Genomic DNA, 24,581 nt, shown 5'->3' with positions numbered 1-24,581 from the left:
CTACTGAATCACCCAGAACTCCTGCGCTTAATGAGTTCTTTCCCAAGTGCTGCTGTGCAGCTTCATTTTCGATTTTCTCTGTTTATCAGGTGGGTCAGGCTGCATACTCTGCGTCTAAAGGTGGCATTGTGGGAATGACTCTTCCAGTTGCTCGAGATCTTGCTCCTATGGGCATCCGCGTGGTCACTATTGCTCCAGGTGGGACTTCTTTTGAATCTCAGCATACTGTACACATGAGACGCATCACTGTAATGTGCTATGCCTTCTGCAGGCACTAATATTTCATTTGTTTTCCAAAAAAAACTTACAAAGCCGTAGGAGTCAAAAGCTGAACCTTCCCACAAACAAGAATTAAGACAAGACAGTACAGGTGAATAGGTCCCCCCCCCCCCCCCCCCCAATTTAGTCATTGCCAATTACCACCCACCAGAAAACTCTCCCCATCACATCACAACTATCATCCAGGAAAGACTACGTGCTTCCTCCAGGGTTCTCCAGCAAATCTGAAGTACCCAGCTAAAAAAAAAAAAAAAAGTGGTACGTGGCTCTGGAATTTGCAAGGGGGGGGTTAGGGGCATGGCCCCCCAGAAAGTTTTGAAATTTACATGCCTTCTGGTGCATTCTCAGCTAATAAATTACGAACCATTTCCTTGCAAAATATGTATGAAATTTCCTTCCAGATGTCTGTGTGCTTGGCTTTCTCAGGTACCCTCTGTAGTACGCTGCCTGGCTCTGTAACATGACTACATACGCTACGTTGTGGTCACATGGTCCGGGTCAGCCAATCAAAGCGTGAGAACTGATCATCAAATATGGCGTCGCTTCTGGTTATGCCGGAATCTGAATCGAAGACAATTTCATGGTGGAATAATTGGATTTGCAGCAAATTATGGGCAGCAGAGACTATATAAATTGCTTGAACATTGAAAGGCAAGTTTTTATTTTTTTCTAGGATTGAGTAGCTGGCGCACACCGTCTGTGTAGGCGGAGAAAACCGCCGGTCGCCGGCGTTTGTGGGAATCTCTGTTTCTCTGACCACTTCTTTTCAAACTGCTCCTGATGCAGTGTTGGGGGGGGGGTTAACACACTCGGAAGAAAGTGCTATCTGCTGACTTCTCTATGCATGAGCTCCCAGATGCCCAGACTATGCCCCACCGAGAGCCTGAGAGCACAGGCCACTTGCTCTCCTGGCCACAGACGGCTGTGGCATCGTTGGGATTCAAACTAGTAATCTTCGGATAATAGAGGTGTGACGATGAATCGATCCCCGATCTATTGATCCACTTCAATCCGCGATTCAAAAATCGATTAAAATTTAATGAATCATGATTCACTGATGATTCACTAACAATACCTAATTTCATCCTGATAACCCTAGATGCATGACAAATTTTGACAAAAGGCATAATTTTGATATTAAATTTCGATTCGGTATCCGGAGCTGTACGTGGGCGCAGCCATGTTTGTGGTTGCTATAGCAACCTGAACAACATGGCGGACGACTCGGAATTCCTGAAGGCACCGGCTTTTAAAAGCCCAGTTTGGTGACATTTCTTACTGTCTCGTGACAGAAAACAAGTGCTGTATAAGCTGTGCGAGTCTGAGTTTCCTCATCATGGCAATAAATGATTGCTATCTCAGAAATTATTGAATCTCGGTGCCTTATGTACTCTCTGGACAGTGAATGTTGTGTCTCAAGAGGTGGTATCCACTTTAACACAAGTGACTATTTTTGTGTTTTAAAAGATTGAGACAAAAGTCATGAATTTTTCGTTGCTTTTTTGTTTCTTAGTGTTTTGCAGTTTGAAAATTAAAATGTGCCAAAAATAACTGAACTGTGATACATTCAAAGTCAGTGGAGTGACTGGAGTCTGAATAAAGACTACAAAGGCAACACTACTTTTTTTTTTTTTTTTATTGCTCTAGATTTCTAGATTGACGGTTAACAGAATATTGACAATAATTTGCATCAGTTATAAAATGGAGGACAAAAATTGTGAATCGTGATTCAAATTGAATCAGAAGGTCAAAATGATGATTCGAATCGAATCGTGAAAAAACCGAATCGTCACACCTCTACCGGATAATAGGGTGAACGCTTTTCTGTTGCGCAACTCGAGAGCCTTGCAAATAGGTTATTTTTTAAATTAATCACATCCCTATCGATATTCGGAGCTGATTTGCTCATATTCTTACAAATATTATTTGTATTGGAAAATACAGGGTGTTTCAAACATTTTTATTTAAGATGTAAATATCCCAGAAACTACATAGTCGAGGCAAATGAAACTGAACAGGCTTAATGTTGAGCAATATAAGATTTATTCCTCAAAATTTGAATGAGAAATTCAAAGCTATGTGGATTCCATGAACGATTTCACAAATTTTCAGTATTCGTGAACGCGCTCGACCGTCTCTTCCGAGGCTGGTGGTCGTCCAGATCCTTTCGCCCTGCACAGACAGCCTTCCTCTGTGAACTTTTTGTGCCATGTCCAAATCTGCATTGCACTTGGTGCATTTTTAGAGAATTCTCTCATAATTGCACGCTGCACAGTCTTGTTTGAGCGTACTCTAACACACAAAACGCCTTTTCTTTTCCAGTGAATGGCATTTCTATACCTAAAAAGATCAAAACAAAATATATTAAGCATAAAATTTTGACCTGTTTCCACACATGCTGTTACAGTTTGAGGTCAATTGAACGAGAATTGGCAAAGTTATTAGATTGTGAAATGATATCAAATTTTTTGAAACACCCTGTATTTATTCAAATGAGGCTTCAACTAATGAAATATATATCAGCAAAACAAATCTAGTCTTCTGATCTTAGAAACAAAACATTTCACTTTGAAAATACTCTCAAGAGAAAGACTTGCAGAAACAGAAAAGTTAATTTCTGTAATGTTTAAGCAAGAAAGTTCTGTACTGTTTTTTTTTTTTTTTAAAACATGTTTTATGCCATTTTGTGAGTATAAGATATGAATATAACAATCTACAGTTTGGGAAATTCCTCCTTTGTAGCTTTCAAATTAGGAGTTAGAATAAATATGTAAAATTTGATGACTACAGCACATCGAGAATCTGATATTTTTGGTTCTGAATATACAGTTGTGGTCAGAAGTTTACATACAGTGACATGAATGTCATCTTGGCTATGAATGTCATGGGAATATTTGGGTTTTCAGTAATTTCTTGGCGGCACGGTGGTGTAGTGGTTAGCGCTGTCGCCTCACAGCAAGAAGGTCTGGGTTCGAGCCCCGTGGCCGGCGAGGGCCTTTCTGTGCGGAGTTTGCATGTTCTCCCCGTGTCCGCGTGGGTTTCCTCCGGGTGCTCCGGTTTCCCCCACAGTCCAAAGACATGCAGGTTAGGTTAACTGGTGACTCTAAATTGACCGTAGGTGTGAATGTGAGTGTGGATGGTTGTCTGTGTCTATGTGTCAGCCCTGTGATGACCTGGCGACTTGTCCAGGGTGTACCCCGCCTTTCGCCCGTAGTCAGCTGGGATAGGCTCCAGCTTGCCTGCGACCCTGTAGAAGGATAAAGCGGCTACAGATAATGAGATGAGATGAGAATGAGAATTTGGTGCACAAGTTTTAATTTTCTTTGGGTTTTCTGAAATCAACACAGGGTCAAAATTATACATACAGGGCCAAAAATATACATACAGCACACCTAATATTTGGGTAAAATGTCTCTTCACAAGATTCACCCTGACCAAACATTTTCGTTTACCACAAACAAGCTTCTGGCAGAATTTTGGTTGGATATTTCATAACTCTTCGTGGTAGAATTGGTAGAGTTCAATTAAATTTGTTTTTTTTTCTTGGCATGGACTCAACTTATAAGCACGGTCCATATATTTTCAATAGGGTTGAAGTCCGGACTTGTTTTAAGCTTAATATTAGCCTGCTTTATCCTCCACAACCAGCTCTGATGCATATTTGGGTTCATCGTCCTGTTATAACTCCTACTGTAAGTCGTGTTCAAGTTTCTGATGGTTTATGCTGAAGAATTCTGAGGTAGTCCTCCTTCATTATTCTATCCACTTTGTGCAATGAACCAGTTCCACTGGCAGCAAAACAGCCCCAGAGCATGATGATCCTACCACCACCACCAGCTGGTACAGTGTTCCTCTGTACATGATGGTCATTGTGGCCAAACAACTCAATCTTTGTCTCATCTGACCATACAGCTATCCTCCAGAAGGCTTTTTCTTTGTCCGTGTGGTCAGTTTCAAACTTTAGTTAAGCTTGAAGGTGTCAGTTTTGGAGCAGGGGGTTATTTCTTGGATAGCAGCCTCTTAGTCCATGGTGATCTGAACTGTAGACAGTGATCCATCAGCTTCCAGTTCATGGATGGTGGTTCCCAGGTTGTTCCTGACAATCCAAACGAATTTCCTTTCAGCTGTGAGTGATAGTTTGGGTTTTCTTGAAGCAAAGTGGCTTGGCAAAGTGACTACACCTCACAATAACTTGGATACAGTTGTTTGAACTGATCTTGGAATTTGCAGTTGTTTAGAAATGGCTCCAAGAGACATTCCAGAGTTGTGTATGTATATCTGCGATCCTCTTTCTCAGATCTGCACTGAGCTCCTTGGACTTTCCCATTTTACTGTGTTGGTCAATCCAGTAAGTGCTGTAAACAAACCCTTTTTATGAAGGCACAGAGAAGCTATCAGCTGTAGTCAATCATGATCACTAACAGGAAGTTAAGAGACCTCAGCCTCTGAATTAATAATCTAAGTGAGCGTATGTAAATTTTAGACCCTGTATGTATAATTTTGACCCTGTGTTGATTTCAGAAAACCCAAAGAAAATTAAAACTTGTGCACCAAATTCTAGTGGGATTTTTTTTTAATTAAAGATGTCTGCTGTACAATCATTCTGCCACAGAAAAAGAACAGTTCAAAGAAATTACTGAAAGCCCAAATATTCCCATGACATTCATATCCAAGATGACATTCATGCCACTGTATGTAAACTTCTGACCACAACTGTAGAAATAAGTGCTTTAATATGTTTGCACTCATCATTTATAAGGTTCATAAAATTGACTTGTAGATCATAAGGACATGTGAATTGACATACAGTCCAGTACCAGTCAAAAGTTTGGACACACCTACAATCTACAATATGAAACACATTTTGTTTAATTTTAAACACTTTTTTTTTGTTTACCACATAATTCCATCTATGTTCCATATGTCATTTCATAGTTTTGATGTCTTCAGTATTGTTCTACAATGTAGAAAATAGTCATAATACAGAAAAAGCTATGAATGAGTAGGGGTGTACAAACTTTTGACTGGTACTGTATATCAGGAAACAAGCTTTTCAGGGATATATGATGGAAGGAAGAAGCTTATGCCTTCTACAGAGTTGCTGTTTCTGATAGTGTGCTGGTCACTAACATTGCTGCCTCACAGCTCCAGGGTCCACGGTTTGACGGTTTGATTTCTGACCTCAGGTTCCTGTTTGTGTGGGTTTTAGTGTATGTGCTCTGCGTGCCCGCATGGGTTTCCTTCAGGTTTTCTGCTTTTCTCCTACCTTACAAACATGAAACACGGCAGTACACTACCGTTCAAAAGTTTGGGGTCACCCAGACAATTTTGTGTTTTCCATGAAAAGTCACACTTTTATTTACCACCATAAGTTGTAAAATGAATAGAAAATATAGTCAAGACATTTTTCTGGCCATTTTGAGCATTTAATCGACCCCACAAATGTGATGCTCCAGAAACTCAATCTGCTCAAAGGAAGGTCAGTTTTATAGCTTCTCTAAAGAGCTAAACTGTTTTCAGCTGTGCTAACATGATTGTACAAGGGTTTTCTAATCATCCATTAGCCTTCTGAGGCAATGAGCAAACACATTGTACCATTAGAACACTGGAGTGAGAGTTGCTGGAAATGGGCCTCTATACACCTATGGAGATATTGCACCAAAAACCAGACATTTGCAGCTAGAATAGTCATTTACCACATTAGCAATGTATAGAGTGGATTTCTGATTAGGGCGGCACGGTGGTGTAGTGGTTAGCGCTGTCGCCTCACAGCAAGAAGGTCCTGGGTTCGAGCCCCGGGGCCGGCGAGGGCCTTTCTGTGTGGAGTTTGCATGTTCTCCCCGTGTCCGCGTGGGTTTCCTCCGGGTGCTCCGGTTTCCCCCACAGTCCAAAGACATGCAGGTTAGGTTAACTGGTGACTCTAAATTGACCGTAGGTGTGAATGTGAGTGTGAATGGTTGTCTGTGTCTATATGTCAGCCCTGTGATGACCTGGCGACTTGTCCAGGGTGTACCCCGCCTTTCGCCCGTAGTCAGCTGGGATAGGCTCCAGCTTGCCTGCGACCCTGTAGAAGGATAAAGCGGCTAGAGATAATGTGATGTGATGTGATTTCTGATTAGTTTAAAGTGATCTTCATTGAAAAGAACAGTGCTTTTCTTTCAAAAATAAGGACATTTCAAAGTGACCCCAAACTTTTGAACGGTCGTGTATGTCGATTGGCAAAAATAAACGTAAATGTGTGTGCTGTCTGATAGTGTGGGGTCGCATCCACCAGGGTGTATTCCCACATTACTCACAGAGTTTCCAGGAGAGGCTCTGTGAACCTGACCATGAAAAATTGGTTACTGTGAGTGAGTGAATTTTAATATTTTAATACTAAAAGAAACCTGTTACAGATGTAATTTATCCAAAAATCCAAAAGATGATTGAAACGGTTGTTTCCTGCCTGCAGTTTCTTGCCTTGAACAAGGTGTAGTTTTGGAATAGCTACAACAGTGTGACCTTTTTTTTTTCGGTATTCTGCTGTAGGTGCCAGTGAGTACAAAGTGGACTTTATTCATTCAGTCTGTGGTGTCCTCTGAATTGAACAGATTTTATTTACGTCATGAATATGTTTCACAGCCGTCGTCATGTACCCTTCACACATTGTCCCATCACTCCTCCACACCACAGGTTTGTTCTCTACGCCACTGCTGGCTGGTCTGCCTGAGAAAGTGCAAGGTTTTCTCGCAAGACAGGTGCCTTTCCCTTCGCGCCTGGGCGACCCTGCTGAGTTCGCTCACCTCGTGACTGCCATTGCTGAAAACCCTATGATCAATGGCGAGGTGATTCGCCTGGATGGAGCCATCAGGATGCAGCCTTAAGAAGGAGAGAACCTCACAGAGGGGAAGAGACTTAGTAATGCACCCTGCGGTCTGTGTGTGGAAAAGAAACTGGGTTAATGGAACAGAGCCTGATGAGCATTTCCTCTTTCAGTGTACTGCAGTTTTACTTCTCAGGACTTCCTGAGTTAAAGTTCTGCTGCTTTTTTTTTTTTTTTATGTTTAAATCATTGAAAATCTGTAGATATTTTTTAGAATGCTGCTCTGATTTTCCAAAAACCTGGTTGTGTGAGGACGTTTACTCTTCAGGCCAGTACCAGGCTTTATTCTGTTCTGGGAAATGCCTAAAGTGCATTATTGAGATTATGATCAGAATAAACAGAGTGTACTGCAAATAATCAAATAATAAAACATCTTGCTGAAAAGCCGGGAAAGTGTTATAATTATGCTCCCTTACGACACTACAGGTAACACACAGGAATTCTACAGTACATTTGAATGTCAAGTTTCACATCTTTGTAGGATTTTCATGTACTGATCGCTGCAGTGGACGGTGATCTCTAGAGCAAACAGTTGAAGGTTGGAAAAATGTCTCCTGGTCTTTTTTCTTCTCTTTAACTATCCAATTTCTATGAGTCGGAGTCCATTGTAGGCTCAGATCCCCATTTTTGGTTGACAGACGTGGATCCTGATGAGGTCTTCTGCTGTTGTAGCTGAACTGTCAAAGTTTTATGTGGTGTGCGTGCGTGTGTGTGTTTTTTCCAAGTTGCTTTTCTGCTCAGCACAGTTGTAGATACCGCTTATTTGAGTTACAGTAGCCTTCCTGCTAGCTTGAGTCTGGCCATTCTCTTCGAACCTTTCTCATCAAGAAGACATTTCCGCCTGCAGAATTGCATGAATGAATAAGCAGGTGTACTGGTGTTTCCAATAAAGAGGCCAGTGTGTGCATGCATATATGCGCATAATCTTCAGCTGAACTCTGAAAGATCCATTTTCTGGCTTACTTTGGGTGAACGCTTTTACCTGAATAAACAACTGTTACATGATACAGATCTCTGTTTAAGGCCATATTTTTAAATTATACAGTATAACCGGTTTCAGTTATTAAAGAGAGACTTTAATTATAAATCTGAGCACAGTTCCTCAGAAGGTTAATTGAATTTTGTTTCTAAATTCCCACAATGAGGCAGCAAATCGCAATATCATCACCAGGGGGCAGCAGTGAACCAGCATAAATGCTTTACAAGTCATTTCAAGCTGAAGCCGTTGAAAATGTTCCAAGTGTTGGGTTGAAAACCATCTCAGTCTAGATCGAAACAAGACCAAAATCGTAGCCAGTGGACTGACTAACACCACACATGGCCAAGTCATGTCAAGCCCAAGACCAGGTGTTCAGATATGTTCATTTGCTGATTGCAGTGTTTTCCTAACCTGACCTGAAATTTCTTTTGTAGTAACTAAAATAACGCATCTACTTTTGGTATTATCATTTGTATAGTTAGTACACAGAACATACTAGTGCATCTAAAAAAATTAGAATATTGTGAAAAAGTTCAATATTTTCCATCAGTTATTTAAGAAAGTGAAAATGTTATATATTATAGACTCATTACACATAAACTAAAATGTTTCAAGCATTTTTCTATTTTAATTTTAATCAGTATGGCATACAGTACAAAAACATAAAAAAACCCATCTCAAAATATTAGAATATTTCATTTCGAGTTTGAGTAAAACAGTATGAACACAGTGTATCTCTCGGTCTAGTTCAGTACGCACAACCACAATCACGGGGAAGACTGCTGACTTGACTGTTGTCCAGAAGATGATCACTGATGCCCTCCACAAGGAGGGTAAGCCACAAAAGGTCATTGCTGAAAAGGGTGGCTGGAAAAGGTGCACAAGCAACAGGGATGGCCACAGTCTTGAGAGGATTGTCAAGAAAAGTTGATTCAAGAACTTGGGAGAGCTTCACAAGGAGTGGACTGAGGCTGGTGTCAGTGTATCAAGACCCATCACGAACAGACATCTTCAAGAAAGGGGATACAACTTTCGCATTCCTAATATCAAGCTACTCCTGAGCCAGAGACAATGTCAGAAGTGTCTTATCTGGGCTAAGGAGAGAAAGAAATGGACTGTTGCTCAGTGGTCCAAAGTCCTCTTTTCAGATGAAAGTACATTTTGCATTTAATTTGGAAATCACGGTTCTAGAGTCTGGAGGAAGAGTGGAGAGGCACAGAATCCAAGGTGTTTGAAGCCCAGTGTGAAGTTTCCACAGTCTGTGATGATTTGGGGTGCCATGTCATCTGCTGGTGTTGGTCCACTGTATTTTATCAAGTCCAAAGTCAACACAGCCATCTACCAGGAGATTTTAGAGCACTTCATGCTTCCATCTGCTGACGAGCTTTTTGGAGATGCTGATTTCCTTTTCCAGCAGGACTTAGCACCTACCCACAGTGCCAAAACTACTACCAAATGGTTTGCTGACCATGATATTACTGTGTTTGATTGGCCAGCCAACTTGCCTGACCTGAAGCCCATAGAGAATCTATGGGGTATTGTCAAGAGGAAGATGAGAAACACCCAACCCAAAAATACAGATATGCTGAAGGCCACTATCAAAGTAACCTGGGCTTCAATAACACCTCAGTAGTGCCACAGACTGATCACCTCCATGCCACACCACATTGATACAGTAATTCATGGTAAAGGAGCTCCAACCAAGTATTGAGTGTATAAATGAATATACTTTTCAGAAGTTGGACATTTCTGTATTGTAAACCCTTTTTTTGATTGATCTTAGGGAATATTCTAATAATTTGAGATACTGGATTTCTGATTTTCATGAGCTAGAAGCCATAATCATCAAAATTAAAACAAAAAAGGCTTTAAATATTTCACTTTACATGTAATGAATATAGAATATATGAAAGTTTACCTTTTTGAATTAAATTATGAAAAAAGGAACTTTTTCATGGTATTCTAATTTTTTGAGATGCACTAGTATGTACATAGGATATGTTGATTATAGCCCAGTGTTCTAGCAGGTGCTGCAGTGTAACCCTACAGTATCATTGCTTTGGGGGTTAAGGATGTAAATGATATAAATGACCTAATTATACAAACGATTCTTTTTTTTTTTAAAGAAATGCAAGAGCATGTAAAGATTTGTGAATCAAAGCACATTTCCTTTGATTAAAGCACATAAATGACTGAACGAATGCATTTTCTTTTCTATATTGCTTATCCATTGTGGGTTGCACGTGAGCTGGAGCCAATCCCAGCTGACACTGGGTAAGAGGCAGGGTACACCCTGGACAGGTCACCAGTCCATCGCAGGGCCAAAACAGACAGCCATTCACACTTTAGAGTAGCCAGTTGATGTAATCTGCATGCCTTTGGACTGTAGGAGGAACCCACGCAGGCACAAGGAGAACATTTTCTCATAGAAAGGCCCTGGTTGAGCAGCAGGTTCGAAACCCGAACCTGTTTGCTGTGAGGTGACAGAGTGCTAACCACTGCACTACCATGCCAACCTTTAGCATGCATTAAAAACTGGAATATGTTTTTGTTCATACAATGTTCTGAGACCAAAGACAGCTGTGCGTTACAAGTCCTGTATTATTTTGAACAGAAGACGACGAAGTATTTTGAAACATAGTCACATTAGATTTATAGATGCTCTATAGCTCCACATGCAGAGATAGATAGATATTTAAATTTTGTACTATAACAAACATTACGAAATACTTGTTCATGAAAACGATGTTACGGTCTTGGGCGGTGTCTGAAAAAATATTTCGAGGCTTTGTAGACCGATACAAGACAGTAAAGTTCCAGCCGAGTTTATGACAAGACTGAGACCACTGATTTGTGCTCTCAAATACCACAACACTCATGTTTATAGTGAGAGAGCATAAATCAGATGTCTTCTTTAAAAAAAAAAGGTTCAGAATGTCATCCTGCAATCGCAAAATGGAACACAGAGATGCAATAAGACTGAATTAGCTTCAAATACTGGCGCATCAATTCCATTCAAATTGCACAGACATGATTATTAACATATTTATTGTTCAAGTTCATTTATAAAGGAGTGATAAACACTCCAAACCTATTGTAAATGTCAGATAATGTGTGTAGTTTTTCATTCAATGCAGATATCTGGAGGGGAAAAAAAGCTGCTGCTGCATTGTGGTTGTCCTTCTCTCAGAACATGGTCCTGTGAAGTGCAGAAATGAAAAACCTTTATCTGATTATCCTTTTTTTCTTTATACATTCAGGTCCATAATTATGTGAATATTGAGTAAGTTATTGTGGTGTCCCTCCCCCCAAGACCAGGCTTCAGTCTAATGGTTCGGTGGATTTGACATTTGAATGATTCCTGCCCATATCCATGCAGCTCCGCCGCTCAGGATCTTATGTGGCCCATATACCCATCCATCCACTATCCATAACCGCTTATCCTGTGCAGGGTCGCAGGCAAGCTGGAGCCTATCCCAGCTGACTACGGGCGAGAGGTGGGGTACACACTGGACAAGTCGTCAGGTCATCGCAGGGCTGACACATAGACACAGACAACCATTCACACTCACATTCACACCTACGGTCAATTTAGAGCCACCAATTAACCTAAACTGCATGACTTTGGACTGTGGGGGAAACCGGAGCACCCAGAGGAAACCCACGCAGACACGGGGAGAACATGCAAACTCCACACAGAAAGGCCCCCCATCAACCACTGGGCTCGAACCCAGGACCTTCTTGCCATGAGGCGACACACTACACCACTGTGCCGCCCACGTGACCCATATAGTGTTGCTATAAACTGAGTGACAGGGAGTGCATCCAAGCACAAACAAGTATTCTGGACCAGAAGTCAGTTTTCAAAATGGTTTTCTCAGCAACTTAATTAAAAATTATTCCTAAGGGCATAGGACACTTTTTGGTATCATGTTCTACATGTCTTCCAGGTGATTCGTACAAGTAAAGAATAAAAAATCAACTACCTTTTTTCTTTTTTTCTGTACAGTCCCCCCACCACACACACACACACACACACACACACATTTTATCCCTAATTTAGTCATAGCCAATTCCCACCTATGAAGCAGCTGTCCCCGATCACAAGACAGCTACCAACTAGGGAGGGCAAAGGCTGTAGGAACTGCAGTGCTTTTTGTATTTGGTCCTCCCCTTTTTAAAAGACTAAAAGTAATTGGACAAATGGCTTCTCGCCTATTCTATGGCTGTGTGTGTTTCTCCTCATATTTCACTTCCAAGTAAGCAGATAAAAGGTCTAGCGTTGATTTCAAGTGTGACATTTTCATTTGGAATCTGTTGCTGTTAACTCTCAGTATGAATTTCCAACAGCTGTCACTGCCAGCGAAGCAAGCCATCTCCATTCTGCTGAAAAATCAAAATAAACTCATCAGAGTGATAACGAAAACATTAGATGTGGCCAAATCACCTTTTTGGTACAGTCTTAGACTGCAAAAAAAAAAAATTGAAAACTGAATTTGAGGAGAAAATTACTTGATACTAGTGAAATTATCTTGCTGCATGGACAGATGTTTTTACTTGATAAGACATCTTAGAATAAGTTGGTTGCAATCTAGAACCGGGTTTAATAATCTCAGAATTGGTGTCTTGTATTCTTCTAATAGGAAATGCTAGATCGTTTCAGCTATTTTCAAGATATTTTCACTTGCTAAGATATCATTTTTTGCAATGTGGAAAGCAGGAACACACTGGTGAGCTCAGGAACACTAAAAGGTCTGGAAGACCAAAAACGCTGTGGAAAGTTGGCCAGACCATGAACACCTTCCAGGATGTAGTCATGTCATGTTACACTCAACAATCAAGAAAAGAGAAGGCCAGAGTAAATACAGAGGGTTTATTGCAAAATGTAAACCACTGACAAGACTCACAAACAGGAAGACCAGATTAGAGTTCACCAAAAACATCTCTAAAAGCCTGTACAGTTCTGGAATAACGTCCTCTAGACAGATGAGACAAAGATCAACTTGTACCAGAATGATGGGAAGAAAAGATCATGGAGAAGGGAAGGAACTGCTCGTGAGCTGAAGAATTCCACCTCATCTTATGGCATGGGCGTGTGGAACTGCCAGTGGAACTGGTTCCTTTGTGTTTATTGATGACGTGACTGCTGACAAAAGCAGCAGGATGAATTCTGAAGTGTATATAGGGCCATAGTGTCTGCTCAGATTCAAGCTAAAATAGACAGCAAAAATAACAGGAACTTCTACAATGTACAAACCTGACCACCTCCCTCTATCTGAGAAATATTGATAAAAATGTCCGAATCCTCCCATAATGCACAGAAACTAGTTCACACCTTTATCACCTAAACAAGTTCCAATTAGTCCAGAATGTGGAGTCCATATTTTACGCAACACTTCAATATAATTTTGCACTAATAACTGCGGGGGGCACGGTGGTGTAGTGGTTAGCACTGTCACCTCACAGCAAGAAGGTCCTGGGTTCGAGCCCAGTGGGCAACAGGGGCCTTTCTGTGTGGAGTTTGCATGTTCTCCCCGTGTCTGCGTGGGTTTCCTCCGGGTGCTCTGGTTTCTCCTACAGTCCAAAGACATGCAGGTTAGGCTAATTGGTGGCTCTAAACTGACCGTAGGTGTGAATGTGAGTGTGAACGGTTGTTTGTCTCTATGTGTCAGCCCTGCAATGATCTGGTGACTTGTCCAGATAGGCATTTACGGATAATAGATGGACTAATCACTGCCAGTAATCTATAAAATTGGGCTTGCTATAGAGTATTTGAGTGTCATCTCATCTCATCTCATTATCTCTAGCCGCTTTATCCTTCTACAGGGTCGCAGGCAAGCTGGAGCCTATCCCAGCTGACTACGGGCGAAAGGCGGGGTACACCCTGGACAAGTCGCCAGGTCATCACAGGGCTGACACATAGACACAGACAACCATTCACACCTACGGTCAATTTAGAGTCACCAGTTAACCTAACCTGCATGTCTTTGGGGGCAACCGGAGCACCCGGAGGAAACCCACGCGGACAACATGCAAACTCCACACAGAAAGGCCCTCGCCAGCCCCGGGGCTCGAACCCAGGACCTTCTTGCTGTGAGGCGACAGCGCTAACCACTACACCACCGTGCCGCCCGTATTTGAGTGTACTCATCACAATTTATGATCCTCCCAGCCACTGAATAAATAACCTTCCAGTAAGTGTTTAGGACACAGTCTCATTTTTACAATGAAGCAAAATGTATTTAAATGTAATTAGTCAAGTCTTTGATAGAGTCTCTATTCCATACTGGGGGGGTTTGTAGACATCAAGTAGGAAAATGTTGTTGTCCTGTTATAAAGAAAGAAAGGCGGGAAGCTGTCTCAGGTTCCTTCATTATTGTGCTATGTTCATCCACCATTATCTGTAACCACTTATCCTGTGCAGGGTTGCGGGCAAGCTGGAGCCTATCCCAGCTGACTACGGGCGAGAGGCGGGGTACACCCTGGACAAATCACTAGATCATTGCAGGGCTGACACACAGAGACAAACAACCATTCACACCTACAGTCAATTTAGAGCCACCTACTAGCCTAACCTGCATGTCTTTGGACTGTGGGGGAAACCGGAGCACCCAGAGGAAACCCACACAGACACGGGGAGAACATGCAAACTCTACACAGAAAGGCCCCATTGGCCACTGGGCTCAAACCCAGAACCTTCTTGCTGTGAGGCGACAGTGCTAACCGGTACACCAGCGTGCTGCTCTAGTTAAGCAATTACGGTATATCGAGGCATTTCAGAATCTCAGCTTGTCAAATACTGTGTGTTGTTCTGTAACTTTTAGTCATTCATCTTCATGTTGGTCTTAATCAGTATCGTAATGGATCCAGAGCCAATCCCAGCAATGCTGGGCTTAAGGCAGGAGCTTTATCCTGGGTGGGATGCCAGTCTATCAGATGGCATTATACACACAAACATTTGGACAGTCATTCACTCATAGGGGCATTTTAGTGTAGCTAATCTGCTTACCTGCATGTTTTTTGTCAGAATGAGGAAACCCATATGTTTACATTTGATGGAATATAAATACAGGGGGGCGGCACGGTGGTGTAGTGGTTAGCGCTGTCGCCTCACAGCAAGAAGGTCCTGGGTTCGAGCCCCGGGGCTGGCGAGGGCCTTTCTGTGTGGAGTTTGCATGTTCTCCCCGTGTCCGCGTGGGTTTCCTCCGGGTGCTCCGGTTTCCCCCACAGTTAACTGGTGACTCTAAATTGACCGTAGGTGTGAATGTGAGTGTGAATGGTTGTCTGTGTCTATGTGTCAGCCCTGTGATGACCTGGCGACTTGTCCAGGGTGTACCCCGCCTTTCGCCCGTAGTCAGCTGGGATAGGCTCCAGCTTGCCTGCGACCCTGTAGAAGGATAAAGCGGCTAGAGATAATGAGATGAGATAAATACAGGGAGAACACGTGAAAGTCCACACAGACAGTACCACCCAAGGATGAGGATAGAACCAAGCACCATGGAGGCGTGAGACGACATGCTACTCACTGCACCACCATGATTCGGATCTTTTACTTAGTAAAATTTCATCTTTCAAGAATGTATATATGCTGCTGCTGCTGCTTTTTTAGATTCTGCGTCTGCTTAGACTGTGCCTGATCTCTGGAAGAGAGGTGTGCACTGGGACCTGGGGTTCAAGAGAGGCAAGGTTTTTTTTGGTTAGATATGAGTCATTTGGGGGCAAAAAGGGCACGCTCTTTAACATGGGAGTGTATTGGCGTCATTCATTCATTCATTCTTTTTTTTTTTGCCCTTATTGGACTATGGGGATCTACTCTTTATAAATGCACCTGACCAGTACTTAAAGAAGTTGGACACTATTTATCACTGTGCCTTATGTTTTATCACTGGCTGTGGCAGTCTTATACATCACTGTACTCTGTATAATATAGCAAATCATCCATCTCTGTCTGTTCACAGACTTTCACACTGGCTGGTGTTTGTTTATAAATCTGTTCTTGGGCTAGTTCCTCCTGATCTTTCTTTATACTTGCGTCTAAAACAAAGTCGACATGCCCTGCGCTCTAATAACACAATACAGATATTGGTCCCTGGAGTGAGAACAGACATAGGAAAAAAGGCTTTTAAATATGCTGCTCATTCCTCCTGGAACAATTTACAAAGGGACTTGAAACTGTCAGAGCTGATGATCCCGGGTGAATTTAAATCCACTTTAAAAGATAGAGAAAATACCTCTCTTGTACAAGGCACTTGCTTTTAAAATTCGATTTATGTTTTTAATTGAATTCTTAACCTTGAGCTTTTATGGCATTTTAACTGAACACTATTTTACCTGTAATCATCTGTAATGTTGGGCGGCACGGTGGTGTAGTGATTAGCGCTGTCACCTCATAGCAAGAAGGTTCTGGGTTCGAGCCCAGTGGCTGATGGGGGCCTTTCTGTGTGGAGTTTGTATGTTCTCCCCCATGTCTGTGTGGGTTTCCTCCGGGTGCTCCGGTTTTCCCCAGAGACATGCAGGTTAGGCTAATTGGTGGCTCTAAATTGACCGTAGGTGTGAATGTGAGTGTGAATGGTTGTTTGTGTCTCTGTGTCAGCCCTGCAATGATCTGGTGACTTGTCCAGGGTGTACCCCGCCTCTCGCTCATAGTCAGCTGGGATAGGCTCCAGCTTGCCTGCGACCCTGTACAGGATAAGCGGCTACAGATAATGGATGGATGGATGGATGGATGGATGGATGGATTGTTCATGCTGCCCTCTTTGCCAGGTCACTCTTGGAAAAGAGATTTTAATCTCAATGAGTCTTTTACCTGGTTAAATAAAGGAGATTGATTGATTGATTGATTGATTGATTGATTGATTGATTGATTGATTGATTGATTGATTCACGCAACTTATTCGACTTTATGGCAACAGTAACCTTTTCACGCTTATTCATCATTGAGAAGGTTATTGCTATAAATAAATAAAACAATTTGAAGCAGTTCAATTTTTAATCCCCTGCTGGCCGAAAGGGCCGAAGTGGGATTATGTCATGGCGATATCCGTCCGTCCGTCCCAGGAAGGGTGCTCACCTTCTGAAATCAACTCCTCTCACAATTTTTGGAGGAATTTCACAAAACTTGGCAGGATTCTTTGTTATATGTCGGTAATAAGCATATTGTAATTTCGTTAAATTGGGTCACATTTTACCAAAGTTACAGCCCTTGATTAACAAAATTATAATTTCACAATTTCATGAGTGTGTTTTCCTTCTGAAATCAACTCCTCTCACAATTTTTGGAGGAATTTCACTAAACTTGGTAAAAGGCAGTGTTATATCTCAGTAGTACCCATATTGTTATTTCGTTCAATTTGGTCGCATTTAACCAGAGTTGTGGCCCTTGATTAACAACCTTGTACTTTCACAGTTTCATGAAGGTGTGCTTGCCTTGTGACATCAACTCCTCTCACAATTTTTGGACAAATTTCTCGAAGCTTGGCAAAAGGCCTTGTTGTATGACAGTAATACGCATATTGACATTTAATTTCGTTTGTGAAAATTTTACCAGAGTTTTGACCCTTGATTAAATAACTTGTACTTTGACAGTTTCATGAGGGTGTACATTCTTCTGAAATCAACTCCTCTCACAATTTGTGGAGGAATTTCACCAAACTTGGCAAAAGGCTTAGTTGCAGTGGATGTAAAAAGTGTACACACCCCGTTAAAATGATAAGTTTTTCTGATGTAAAAAAATGAGACCATGATATATAATTTCCCACCTTTAATGTGACCTATAACCTGTACAATTCAATTGAAAAACAAACAAATCTGTTAGGGGGAAAAACATAAAAAATAAAAAAATGTACAATAAGCTGGTTGCATAAGTGTGCACACCCTTAAACTAATACTTTGTTGAAACACCTTTTGATTTAATTACAGCATTCAGTCTTTTTGGGTCAGAGTCTATCAGCCTGCCACATCTAGACTTGGCAATATTTGCCCACTCTTCCTTGAAAAAGCACTCCAAATCTGTCAGATTGTGAGGGCATCTCTTTTGCACAGTCCTCTTCAGGTCACCCCACAGATTTTCAATTGGATTTAGGTCTGGGCTCTGGCTGGGCCATTCCAAAACTTTTTTGGGGTCATTGTCATGCTGAAAGATGAAATTCCTCTTCACCTTCAGCTTTCTAGCAGACACCTGAAGGTTTTGGGCCAGAATTGACTGGTATTTAGAACTGTTCATAATTCCCTCCACCTTGACTAAAGCCCCTGTTCCAGCTGAAGAAAAACAACCCCAAAACATGATGCTGCCACCACCATGCTTCACCGTGGGTATGGTGTTCTTTTGGTGATGCACAGTGTTATTTTTGCACCAAACATACTTTTTGGAATTGTGGACAAAAAGTTCAACCTTGGTTTCATCAGACCATAACACATTTTCCCACATGCTTTTGGAAGACTTGATGTATTTTTTTGCAAAATTTAGCCGGGCCTGGATGTTTTTCTTTGACCCTACCCCATAGTCCAGACATATGGAGAATACAGGAGATTGTTGTCACATGACATGAGTTCAACAGTGTAAAATTGCAAAGAGTTTGAACATATCATCATCTACAGTGCATAATATCATCAAAAGATTCAGAGAATCTGGAAGAATCTCTGTGCGTAAGGGTCAAGGCCGGAAAACCATACTGGGTGCCCGTGATCTTCGGGCCCTTAGACGGCACTGCATCACATACAGGCATGCTTCTGTACTCTTTTCACCACCTGCTATGTTATGGTTTATTCAGTTTGCACTCCAAGTTCTTATTCATTTATAGTTTAAATATAGTTATTTAAGTTGGAATCCCTATGATAATCTCACTCTTGCACTTCATCTTTGTACTCCTCCTATTGTAATTCCACTATGTGGTGTCTACCAGAGGAAGCTGGATTCTTCTTTTTGAGACTCAGTTCCTCTGAAAGTTTCTTTCTATATTTTTGGAGTTTTCCCTCATTGCTTTCAACTTTGGCTTGCTCAAGGGGCCCAAACCCAGATTTCTGCAAAGCAGCTTTTTGATGAGGAGTGTTTTGAAAGGCACAATTTACTGTAAATACAATGAACTTGAAAACTGAAATTGGAGAAATGTGGGGAAATGGATATCAACAGGAAGCAGCATTTTATGTTTATATATAAATTACAGGCGGCACGGTGGTGTAGTGGTTAGCGCTGTCGCCTCACAGCAAGAAGGTCCTGGGTTCGAGCCCCGGGGCCGGCGAGGGCCTTTCTGTGTGGAGTTTGCATGTTCTCCCCGTGTCCGCGTGGGTTTCCTCCGGGTGCTCCGGTTTCCCCCACAGTCCAAAGACATGCAGGTTAGGTTAACTGGTGACTCTAAATTGACCGTAGGTGTGAATGTGAGTGTGAATGGTTGTCTGTGTCTATGTGTCAGCCCTGTGATGACCTGGCGACTTGTCCAGGGTGTACCCCGCCTTTCGCCCGTAGTCAGCTGGGATAGGCTCCAGCTTGCCTGCGACCCTGTAGAAGGATAAAGCGGCTACAGATAATGAGATGAGATATAAATTACAGATGTCTGTTATATGGCTGGAGCATTTCAGTCATCTTTTATAACAGCTTGCATTTGTTCCAGATGAACATTAAGGCCCGGTCCCACTGGCCGATGGACACAAAATGTATGCAAAAAGGACACAGCGGACGAGCAAAATTTCGGGGGTGGCTCTATCCGTTTTCATCCGCTCCAGAAATGGACAAAATTGGCGAAAATTTGCGAAAACAGAACGGAAAAGAACGGTCGTGGGTAGTATATAGCGGGGATGTTAAACGCATGTTCATAGGAAGCCTAGCGGATGAAAGCGGATGGAAGTGGATAACAGCTCCGAAGGGGTTACCGGTGATAACTGAGAAGCGGACGCATAGCAGAAAGAGCGGATGCATAGCGGATGAAGGGGATGCATCACGTACGCCTAACGGAAACAAAGGGGATGTTGCGCGGATGTATATCGGATGCAGACCGTTCACTGCGCTAGGTGTCCTTCTACATACTCTAGACATACTCCAGACATCCTAAATATACGAGATACATCCCAGATATAAACGCTTTGTCCGTTTTGAATACTTTATATACGAGATGCATACGCTTACATCCTTTCTATTTCCGTGCTACTAACGATGAATAGACGTTTCATGTACCTTATCTTTCCTCCCTCTTTCCATTTTCAGCTGCAGCGGATGTGAGTTGCGAGGATGCCCAGAGGATGCAGAGAGGATACAGCAGACGTTTAACGGATGATAACGGACATAGAACGTTTGTTGCTCGTATATGTCGTGGATTTACATCGTACACGGCGGAAAGTTCATCCGTTCTAAAAGTTTTGTGCAGCTCAAAACTTTTTGCGCGGATGAAATCACAGTGGACAGATGCTCGATGGATAGAGCGTATGAAGCATGTATGCAATGAGTACACAACAGATGCATAGCGTTTTCCAACAGATGGCAAAGATTTTTTTACGTTTTACATCCTCTTTGCATCCGTAAGTGCAGTGGGACCGGGCCTTTACATTTCATATCCTGGAATGGATTTGTACAATTCTTTGGCAGTGATTTTCTCCGAAAGGCACACAGGTAATAAGGGACAACGCCCAACTAGTCCTCACTGCCATGTGTGCATTTTAGAGGCTTTGAGGTGAGAATATTTAGCAGTTATTCCACGAAATTGAGTCATACATGAGCTGATAGTGGCTATAAGCCATGTACGACAAGATTGAGTGGAATAACTGTTTTATTCTATTCACATTCACTGGATTTTTTGGGGGGGGCTTTTTTCACCTTTATTGGATAGGGCAGTGTAGAGACAGGAAATGAGCGGGAGAGAGAGACAGGGAGGGATTGGGAAATGACCTCAGGCCAGAATCAAACCCGGGTCCCCGGATTTATGGTATGGCACCTTATCCACCTGAGCCACAACGCCCCCACATTCACTGGATTTTGAGAAACAGAGCATTTTTATTTTTTGCAAACTCAATAAATAAAAACATTATAAAAAATGTCTGACAAAATAATTTCCGCTTAGAATGTAAACAAACCGACGAAATGACAGGAACAATTTGTGAAAAATGCTATAATAATAATTATTGAAAAATAAAACAAGATACATTCTTACCATCAAATACTTTTATTCCACATTTTGTTGCTTATTTTGTATTTTTTGGGGTTTTGTTTTCGAGTAGAGTTTTTATTTCATCCTTCGGTTGGTTCAGCAACACGCTCCGCCATTTTGTTTTTCTCTCCTCATGGTTTATGAGCTGATATCCTAGTAGAGTAGTCAATCAGAGCACACGATTGCTCATATCCAGTGAATGTGGATAAAATAAATATCATCTATACCTGAAATCAAATCAGTCAATGATTTTTGTTTATGCACATTATATTTTATCACACGTTGATGTTATTGCTCACTGGCTGAATCTTGTGGCTTACTCACTTATGAGATATTCTTCCTAATAAGTAATATACTTTACACACATTTGATGAAGAATTGTTCCTCTATAACGAGTTGCCTTTTATTATCATATGTCAATATCTCATTCAGATTGGATGTAGCATTTAGTATAAAGATACTTATTTCAGGCTTGAAGAGACGTCCACGTTCTTCATGTCATATCAATTAAAACATTTAGGAATGTGGCATTATGGATATTCATGGTAATGTGTTGAGATCCTGCTTAGAAATTATATTTTCACTTTCAGAAATGGAACCCTATTTGAGAAGAAATGCTCAATGGCATTGTTATACAGTGAGCAGGATACAGGCAGGAATCATGGCTCTCTCTTGTGAATGAACAGACAACAATCCAAGGAGAGTACTGTGGAAGTTTCTGTAAGTCATTTTTGAAGAACACTTGCAAAAATATCTTTATGCCTTGCTAACTATCATTAAAGTAAATGCATAAAAATGTGTTGGGGACAGTCCTGGGCTCTGACATTTACAACTAAGGGTGGCAAGTGGTGGTGTAGTGGTTTGCACTGCCACCTCACAGCAAGAAGGTTCTGGGTTCGAGCCCAGCGGCCAACGAGGGCCATTCTGTGTGGCGTTTGTGTGTCTGTGTGGCGTTTGTGTGTCTGTGTGGGTTTCCTCTGGGTGATCCAGTTTCCCCCACAGTCCAAAGACATGTAGTTAGGTTAACATGAGGCGGCCTTAGGCTGAGGTGCCCTTGAGCGAGGTACCTAACCCCCACCTGCTCTCCGGGTGCTGTTAGCATGGCTGCCCACTGCTCTGGGTATGTGTGTGTGCTCATTGCTCATGTGTGTGTTTACTGCTTCAGATGGGTTAAATGCAGAGAGGAATTTCACAAGTGTACGTGTGATGAATAAAGTTCTTCTTCTTAACCATTTCAACACAGTCCGACTGTTTAAACCAATGGACTAATCACTGGACAAGAAACTCTGCGAAAATGTGTTTCTTCCTTTCTGTTAATTATGGCCCTTTTCCACTACCCTTTTTCAGCTCACTTCAGCCCGACACGGCTCGCGTTTCGACTACCTCAGAGCAGCACGACTCAGCTTGCTTCAGCCCTACTCAGCACCCAAAACTCGCACGGTTTTGGAGTAGGGCTGAAGTGAGCCAAACCAAGCCGAGTGGGGCTAGGGGCGTGAGGAGACACTCCCCTGTGCACTGATTGGTGAGGAGGACTGTCCTCACATACCCACACAAGCCCCGCAAGCACGCTGGGATCTGTAAACACCGTAAACCCGGAAGAAGAAGAATTACGAATTACGAGAATTTCTGAAGCCTTATGCGCCTCGCCTCATCTATACACTCTTGCCAGTATCTGTTGGCGTTGTCGGTGACAACAAGCCACAGCACCAAGACCAGCAACACTAACGACTCCATGTCCTCCATGTTTATTGTTTACTATCCGGGTCATGAGACTACCGCTTAAAAGGTCACTGATGTCACTGTTTGCGCCGCCTAACGACATCACGTGACGTCCACCCACTTTCGCTAACTCCACCCAATGTGTCCACCCACTTCCAGCCAGCACGGTTCAGCGCGGTTGTAGTCGAAATGCAACTCCAACAGCCCCACTCAGCTCGACTCAGCATGGCACGGCTCAGCCCAACTCAGCCGCGTTGGTAGTGGAAAAGCGGCATTATTGTACACTTGTACTGGCAGCCCATATAAGGACAAATGAACAGGAAGTAAAGCACAAACATGGTCAAGTATGAAGTGAGCCTGGGATTATTTTTTTCTCGTTTATTTTTTCATTTATTTTGTTTATTTAAAAGGGACAATGCACATTAATCAACATCTCCATCTGAATTAAAAATGTAAATGTGCCAGAGTTAGCAAATTAGCTAATTTTCATCTGTAGTCCCTTGGCAGGTCAGTACAGCAACATAAAACAACAACAACAACAAAAAACAATACAAGCACCCAGCACAACAATGAGTAATTTTGTATAAGAGTGATGTGTGACCTGAGGGCTATTCATGGTTATAAGACTGGTTGTGGCAGCGGGGGCGTGGTCAAGCGTCGGTCTGTGACCGGAGGGCGGAGTCAGGGAAGGTAAGTGGCAGAATCACTGCACCTGATGTTGGTTAATCTGTGTTTGTGTGTCTTCCCTAGTGACCACGCCCTATATAAGGAGAGAGAGAGAGAGCGCAGAGGAAGGGAGCTGTCTCCCCTACCCGGCAACTGATGTGTGTGTGCGTGTTTGTGTGACTGGGAGTAGTATTTGAAGCTGAAAATCTGAAAATAAAGAGTTTTTGCAAACTCAGTTCTGGCCTGCCGTACTTCTGTGCTCCACCCACCCGCTCAGCGTACTACACTGGTTAATTTTGATCCATCTCTTAAGCCTGGTTTTAAAAGTTGTATAATTTGAACTTTCCCTTACCTCACAAGGAAGACTATTCCAGTAGTTAGAGGCCCTTACTGAGAAGACTGTATGCCCAAGTTTACTATATGTGCGTTGTATCATACAGTCTCCTCGGGTGGTTGCCCTAGTTATCCTGCCACTACCATCCATCTGCTTCAAAAATGTACTCAATGGGGGAGGTGCATGCCCATGTAATATCTTAAAAATTAGGCAAGCATCTAAAAAATGTAAAAAACTATCAAAATTAAATTGTACTTCTTAACAATGACAGTGGTGATGGCTGATTGTTTTTTTGTCAAGAACTTTTAAAGTTTGCTTATATAGGACCTCTATTGGTTTCAAAGTTGTCTTATTAGCTTGAGACCAACTTGTGAAACAATATGAAATGTAAGAAAAGATCATGGCATGCATAAAGAGGTTAGCTGCCTCTATTGTTAAATATGGTCGTATGTGTCTAAAATTTGCCAGGTTGAATTTAATGGTGTTGATCACCTTTTGAACATGTTTTTTGAACGTTAGGTTAGAGTCTAAAATGATTCCAAGATATTTAAAATCAGATACAACCATGAGCTTTTCTCCACCAATTAAAACATCAGGTTGATGTTTCTT

The 24,581-nt window shown here is 42.1% G+C and overlaps 1 protein-coding gene across 4 annotated transcripts in view; it reads left to right on the top strand.

The window, feature by feature from the left end:
• The window catches only part of hsd17b10 (hydroxysteroid (17-beta) dehydrogenase 10), a 37,266-nt gene extending 13,405 nt beyond the window's left edge, over positions 1 to 23,861 (top strand). For 2 of the 4 annotated variants that reach the window (XM_060938094.1, XM_060938095.1), the window contains exons 5-6: positions 90 to 198; positions 6,952 to 7,525. In XM_060938094.1, coding sequence (XP_060794077.1) covers positions 90 to 198; positions 6,952 to 7,142 — 300 coding nt within the window. In that variant the 3' untranslated portion in view covers positions 7,143 to 7,525. Of the gene's footprint in view, positions 1 to 89; positions 199 to 6,951; positions 7,526 to 21,843; positions 21,974 to 23,722 lie in introns of those variants that run through there. The other 2 variants (XM_060938097.1, XM_060938096.1) reach the window with 2 other exon arrangements.
• The last annotated feature ends 720 nt before the right edge of the window (positions 23,862 to 24,581 follow it).

Source organism: Neoarius graeffei, chromosome 13 (genome assembly GCF_027579695.1).
Source record: "Neoarius graeffei isolate fNeoGra1 chromosome 13, fNeoGra1.pri, whole genome shotgun sequence".
Lineage (NCBI taxonomy): Eukaryota > Metazoa > Chordata > Actinopteri > Siluriformes > Ariidae > Neoarius > Neoarius graeffei.
This window is presented reverse-complemented; position numbering and strand designations above follow the sequence as displayed.